At 54.2% G+C, this 1383-nt stretch overlaps 1 protein-coding gene across 1 annotated transcript in view; it reads right to left on the reverse strand.

Moving 5' to 3' along the window:
* LOC119340865 (basic salivary proline-rich protein 2-like) overlaps positions 1-459 on the reverse strand; it is a 5700-nt gene extending 5241 nt beyond the window's left edge. Inside the window, exon 1 of the mRNA XM_037612772.1 lies at positions 1-459. Coding sequence (XP_037468669.1) covers positions 1-351 — 351 coding nt within the window. The 5' untranslated portion in view covers positions 352-459.
* Between the last annotated feature and the right edge of the window lie 924 nt (positions 460-1383).

Raw genomic sequence — 1383 nt, forward strand, 5'->3', positions numbered from 1 at the left:
CCTCGCAGGGGGCGGCGGCGACCGGCGCCTCTCCCTGATCCGGGGGTCCGGCGACGAGAACTCGCGACGGCGACGCGGGAGCGAGGACCCGCGGCGGCGACCCTGGGCGTCGCCGACGGGGGAGGGGGGCGAACGGGCAGGGGACGGGGACGGGGAGGACGCGCCGTTATCCTGCGGCGGCGGCGGCGGCGAAGGCCTGACGACTAGGCTGCTGAGGGGCGCGCGCGCAGGCTGAGGCGGCGGCGGCGCGGGCTCTTCGGGCTCGGCATCCTGCCCCGAGGCGCTCCGCTGCGGGGAGGACTCGTAGTCCTCGTCGTCGTCAGGGTCGTCTCCTCTGCCGCGCGGCCGCATCTCGCCGGACGTGTCGTTGCGGTGTGCGGCGCCTCTAGGGTTTGGAGTTCGGAGGGGGAGGAGAGAGGTTGCGGGTAAAACAAGTTTGCGACGACCGTAGGAGAGGGGTCAAGCCGTCAAGGACTCGAGGGGGGAGGTGCGAGCGGACTGGAGATCTCGTCCAATGTGGTTTTCAGTGGCGTGCCGCGTCCACCGTTGGATGAGGGGCGTTGTGAGGGTCTTCACGATACGGTTGATTCTGGCCATTGGTATGTGTGTAAGCTTGTCTCAAAGATGCTAGCAAATCGCCTCAAAGGAGATAATGTCGGACAATTAGAGTGTATTCCTACTACGGAGGTTTATAATTGATAATGTGTTGATTGCGTATGAGTTATTTGATTTATCTTATGAACAAAAGAGGAGAGGGTGAAGGTTATGCAGCGATCAAAGTGAACATGAGTGAGACTTTCTCGAATAGATGATGAAAAAATTGGGCTTCTGTAGGGGATGGATCGACCCTAAAGTGTGTGTGCACAATCACACATACCAGATTAAGGTGAATGATAAATTCATCAAACGGTTAAATCTGTCAAAGGGGCTCTGCCAAGGCGGCCCTCTGTCATCATAATTTTTCGTGTTGTGTGATGAGTGGTGGGCCTTATTACATAACGCACGGATAACTGAAAAGCTAAGTGGGCTAAGAATTTGTCCGGCAGCTCCTCCTGCCACGCACCTATTGTTTATAGATGATTCGGCCCTCAAGATCAAGGCGGAGGCGGAAGAGGCAGTGGCTTTAAAAAGAACTTAGCATTGTACGAAAGTTGTTTCGGAGCTTTGTATTAACATGAAGAACTCAACAAACATGTTCAGCAAGAAATCAAGTCGGCAAGCAAGAAATCTGGAAAAGTACTCTCCGGAGATACACAAGCAAACATGGAACAAGGAGTACCTTAGTTTGTTGATCTACATTGGCAGGTCAAAGAAAAAAAGCATGTTGCTTTCTTGAAGAACAAAATCTGGGTGAGAACCCAAAGATGGGATGAAAGGCTTCTA

Source organism: Triticum dicoccoides, chromosome 7B, assembly GCF_002162155.2.
Source record: "Triticum dicoccoides isolate Atlit2015 ecotype Zavitan chromosome 7B, WEW_v2.0, whole genome shotgun sequence".
Lineage (NCBI taxonomy): Eukaryota > Viridiplantae > Streptophyta > Magnoliopsida > Poales > Poaceae > Triticum > Triticum dicoccoides.